This window comes from Gossypium arboreum, chromosome 13, assembly GCF_025698485.1.
Source record: "Gossypium arboreum isolate Shixiya-1 chromosome 13, ASM2569848v2, whole genome shotgun sequence".
NCBI lineage: Eukaryota > Viridiplantae > Streptophyta > Magnoliopsida > Malvales > Malvaceae > Gossypium > Gossypium arboreum.
In genome coordinates, this window is record NC_069082.1 from 11496833 (window position 1) to 11502041 (window position 5209).

Consider the following 5209-nt stretch of genomic DNA (forward strand, 5'->3'; position numbering starts at 1 on the left):
ATGTGGCCACTGTCGAGTTCTCCGCTACATTGATCTGCCTAGAGTTGGGGATTACCTGAATAGATTAAATAGAAAATGGTGAGTTTCGCAACTCAGTGTGTAATCCTCACAGATATCAAACATACAGAATAATCATCAGAAGTCAGAAATAAACAGTCTGAGGCCAATTACAGAACTATTTCAGGCCTTAGCCCATTCAGATGCAGAATCAGATATAAATTAGGGCTTTACCCAATCAGATACAGATGCAGAACAAAATATCAAAATCCTACCCACCAGACTCTACACACCATCTCCATCCAACCCTACACACCATGTGGGGATAAAATTGACCCACCCATCCCTACACACCATGTTGTATTGAAACGCGGCACATAAACAGGTATTTGCAGCTGAACTGCCAGGTAACAGTCTTAAGATCCTTTCAGACACTTCGTCCATTAAATCATCAACCCAACCCGATGCAATGCAACATACAATGAATGGCATGCTAATATGCAATAATCAATCACACAATCAGTTCAGTATTATCAGACTCAGTACAGATATCATACATTAGATCACACATATAGGGGTCCAAATAATGCTTACCGACCCTACAGTAGGTCTTAGTCAACTTGGGCGATCCGTGCAACCTTACAGAATTCTTTCAGAAAAATGGGCTCACACGCCCATGTAGCCTGCCTGTGTGGATCACACGGCCTATCCCAGAAATCCCATGCGCCCGTGTTGGCCCACACCCCCGAGATGCCATACGGCTTACTTGATCAGGCCCGTGTCTTGCACACGGCTTCTTAGCCCATCACACGGTCATGTCGTGTGCTCCTGTCACACTCATACAGCCTAGTTCATCGACCACACGGCCGTGTATTGCCACACGGTGTCCCACATAGGTGACCACACGCCCATGTGGCCTTGACAGTTTCATTTTTTAGCTTTCGCTGATTCTCATTTTCTTTCCAAATGAGTACACACCTTGTATCGTATCGATGCTAATGCAACCAATGAGCCTCCGGAACCTATAAATCGACATAACAATACTCAGCTTTAGTAACACATTCGAGAATTTCAACAGAGATATCTCATAAACGAAAATTCGTGGAACCTAGAAACATATTCAAATACTTACCAGTAACGATAGAGATTCGCTAACGCTCAACCGATATAGGAATTCCAATAGAATCTTGTCCTTCACCTAATTGAGGGTATCAAAAACAAATTCACACATTACACACTTACTTGAACAACGTTAATCGCAAAACAATAATTTATAACTTACTGTACGAGTGAAATCGAGGGTTTGCATGCAATGGCTAATTTGGAACGTCTAATCCCTAGATTGAATAACTGAGACTTTTCTCTAATTAACACTCTAGGGTTGCATTAACTCGATCTATGGATCCTCTTATTAGGTTTCACCCTAATCCGGTAAAATCTTGTCACCCTATTTCTAAGCCCGCAATCAACTTTGCTTAATTATGACGAAAGTACTCTTAGATAGGGTCTATTCCTCCTCTGAATAAGAGCTTATCTTGAATCAATATCCTGGGATATCAAAACAAGAATTAAGAACACATAATTAAGAACAAGTTAAATATTTATCATATGATTCAGAAAATAATAACGAGATTCGTCTTAGGTTTCATTCTCATAGGGGATTTAGTTCATAACTAAATAAGAAAACATCTCAGAAGAATAAAGAATACAAAACATAAAGAAAACCCAAAACTTCTGAAAGGAAATTGAGAAGAGATCTTCAATCTTGATGATGAATCCAGCTTCTGAGATGGATCAATCGACTTCCTTGGAGTAATTCCTCACTCCCTATTCTCCGTCTCCTTTTCCTTCCTCCTCTATGGTGTATTTATAGGCTTTGGAATGCCTAAGAGCCCTCAAAATTAGCCTTTTTCGAATTGGACTCAACTTGGGCTCGGCAAGGACACGCCCATGGCACACGCCCTTGTTTGATTACTTCAAGCCATGTTCGAGCCTGCCAAATTGACACGGCCGTGTAGTCTGCCCATGTGAGGAGGTCCAGGCCGTGTTGATTTCGTACTTTGGCCCATTTTCTTCGTTTTTGGCCCGTTTCTCGTTCCTTTAATTCTCCTATGCTCTCTTAAGTATAGAACATGAAATTAAAGCATTAAGAGCATCGAATTCACCAATTCTAGTGGGAAATCATCCATAAAATGCATTAAACATGGGGTAAATATATGTATAAATTACGGTTTACCACCCAAGTTAACGCTTGAACTTGGGACCTCTCAAACACACCCTAGAGCACATAACTACTTAAACCAACACATTTAAATCCCAAAATAACACAAAACCAATTGTTCAGTTATTTCCATGCTCAACCATCACAAAAGCCAAAACTATAAAAATTTGGGGCGTTACAACTCTACCCCCTCAAAGAAAATTCGTCTTTGAATTTTACCTAATCAGAAAAGGTGAGGATACTGCTGCCGCATCGAATCCTCTAACTCCCAAGTAACCTCCTCAGTGCTATGATTCCAGCACTGCACATTCACCAAGGGAATAGACTTCCTATGTAAGACTTTAACGTCACGATCTAGAATCTGAATAGGCTCCTCTTCGAACGTCAGATCTAGTCTCATCTCAATCTGCTCCACGAGCACAATGAGCCTAGGATTAGAGTGGTAACGTCTCAACATCGAGACATACACGTCATGTATGTAATCTAACTCTGAAGGTAGCTCCAACTGATATGCGACTAGCCCTACTCGCTTCAGAATCCAGTACGGCCCAATAAACTGAGGGCTTAGCTTTCCCTTGCGACCGAACCTTAGAACTTTTTTCCATGGTAAGACCCTAAGGAAAACCATATCCCCTATAGAATACTCGATGTCCTTCTTCTTTAGATCAGCATAGGACTTCTGTCTACCAGAAGCTGCTTTTAGACGTTCTCGAATCAAACAGACCTTATCCTTTGTTTCTGATACCAAATTTGGACCCAGAACAGGTCGCTCTCCCAACTCAGTTCAGCACAAGGGAGTGCAACACTTACGACCATAAAGTGCTTCATATGGTGCCATGTGTATACTAGACTGATAACTGTTGTTGTAAGCGAACTCCACTAGAGGCAAGTACTCCTCCCAACTACCTCGAAAATCGATAGCACATCCCCTCAACATATCCTCCAGTTCCTGAATCACCCTCTCCGACTAACCATCTGTTTGAGGATGAAATGCAGTACTGAAGTCAAGTCGTGAACCCAAAGCCTCATGAAGCTTTCCCTAAAATCGAGACGTAAAACTAGGATCCTTATCGGAAATGATTGAAATAGGAACCCCAGGCAACCTTACTATCTCGAAAATGTACAACCTAGCCAGCTTTTTTAGGGAGAAGTCTGTCTTAACGGAATGAAATGTGCCGACTTGGTCAATTGATCCACGACGACCCAAACAAAATTCTTCTTAGTGGGTGTCAAAGGCAACCCACTAACGAAGTCCATCGTTACTCGTTCCTATTTCCACATCAGTATCTTTACTGGCTATAGCAAACCTGAAGGTAACTGGTGCTCAGCCTTAACCTGCTGATAAGTCAAACAAAGAGCAATATAGTCTGTCACTTCACGTTTCAACCTTGGCCACCAGTACAATTCTTGGAGATCCTTATACATCTTATTCCCACCAGAATGCATAGCGTAAGGGCTACTATGTACCTCCTTCAAAATTGACAGTCTCAAATCCTCATCATTAGGTACACAGATCCTACCTCAGAAACACAGTACCCCATCACTATTAATCTCGAAGTCAGTAGTAGTCCCAGTCTCAACTTGACGAAATCACAACTGAAGAGACTCATCTTCTAACTGCTTATCCTTTATCTGACCCAGCAACGTCGGCCTAACCTACAACTCAGCCAGGAGACTCCCATCGTCATAAAGACTCAGTCGAGTGAACAATGCTCTCAAATCAGCCACAACCCTATGGCTTAATGCATCGGCCACCACATTGGCTTTTCTAGGGTGATACTCAATACTGCACTCATAGTCCTTAAGCAGCTCGACCCACCGACGCTACCTAAGTTTTAACTCCTTCTGAGTGAAGAGATACTTGATGCTCTTGTGATCAGTGTAAATGTTACATTTCTCTCTATACAGATAATGCCTCCAAATCTTTAATGCAAAGACCACTACAGCCAACTCCAAATCATGTGTCAGATAATTAGCCTCATAAGTCTTAAGCTGTCGAGACGCATAGGCAACTACCTTACCATCTTGAATCAAGAAGCAACCCAAACCCATATGTGACACATCACTGTAAACCACGAAGTCCCTACCAGGCTCAGGCTGTATCAGAACTGGAGCCTGAGTCAAAATTTTCTCGAGCTTTGCGAAGCTCTCCTATTGCGTGTCAGCACAAATGAAAGGAACCCCTTTATGCAACAACTAAGTCAACGGCACTGCGATCATCGAGAACCCCTCTATGAAATGTCGGTAACATCCTACCAGTCCCAAAAAACTTCAGATTTTTGACACACTCTTCAGCTGTTTCCAATTCAACATAGCCTCAATCTTACGAGGATCTACTTGAATCCCCTCAGCAAAAACTACGTGACCCAGAAACGTCACTTCCCGAAGCCAGAACTCACACTTGCTGAACTTCGCATACAACTGTTTCTCACGAAGGATCTGCAAAACCACTCTTAAATGCTCGTCGTGCTCGTCCTCCAACTTAGAATACACCAAAATGTCATCGATGAACACCATCGTAAACTGATCCAAGTAGGGCTAAAACACACGGTTCATCAAGTCCATGGATGCTGCTTGTGTATTAGTCAACTCAAAAGGTATGACTAGAAACTCGTAATGCCCATAACGAGTCCTAAATGTCGTCTTATACACATCGGCCTCCTTCACCCTCAACTGATGATAACCTAACCGCTGGTCGATTTTAGAAAACACTAAAGCCTCTTTGAACTGATCAAATAAGTAGTCTATCCTCGGAAGTGGCTACTTATTCTTAATCGTCAACTTGTTCAATTGACGGTGGTCGATATACGTCCTCATTGTACCGTCCTTCTTCTTTACGAACAGAACAGGTGCTCCCCACGGAGATACATTGGGATGAATAAACCACGATCCAATAGCTCCTGAATTTGAGCCTTAAGTTCCGTTAGCTCTTTCGGTGCCATTCGGTAAGGGGCGATAGACATCGGAGCTGTGCCCAGAAACAACTCAATC

The 5209-nt window shown here is 42.4% G+C and overlaps 1 protein-coding gene across 1 annotated transcript; it reads right to left on the reverse strand.

Annotated features, from left to right (window-relative positions):
• Nucleotides 1-2441: 2441 nt before the first annotated feature.
• On the reverse strand, nucleotides 2442-4735 carry LOC128286787 (uncharacterized). The gene is made up of 3 exons (XM_053024498.1): nucleotides 4638-4735; nucleotides 3526-3734; nucleotides 2442-2956 (listed from the first exon to the last, which is right to left on the reverse strand). The coding sequence occupies exons 1-3, from the start codon at nucleotides 4733-4735 to the stop codon at nucleotides 2442-2444; spliced, it is 822 nt and encodes a 273-aa protein (XP_052880458.1).
• Nucleotides 4736-5209: the final 474 nt, after the last annotated feature.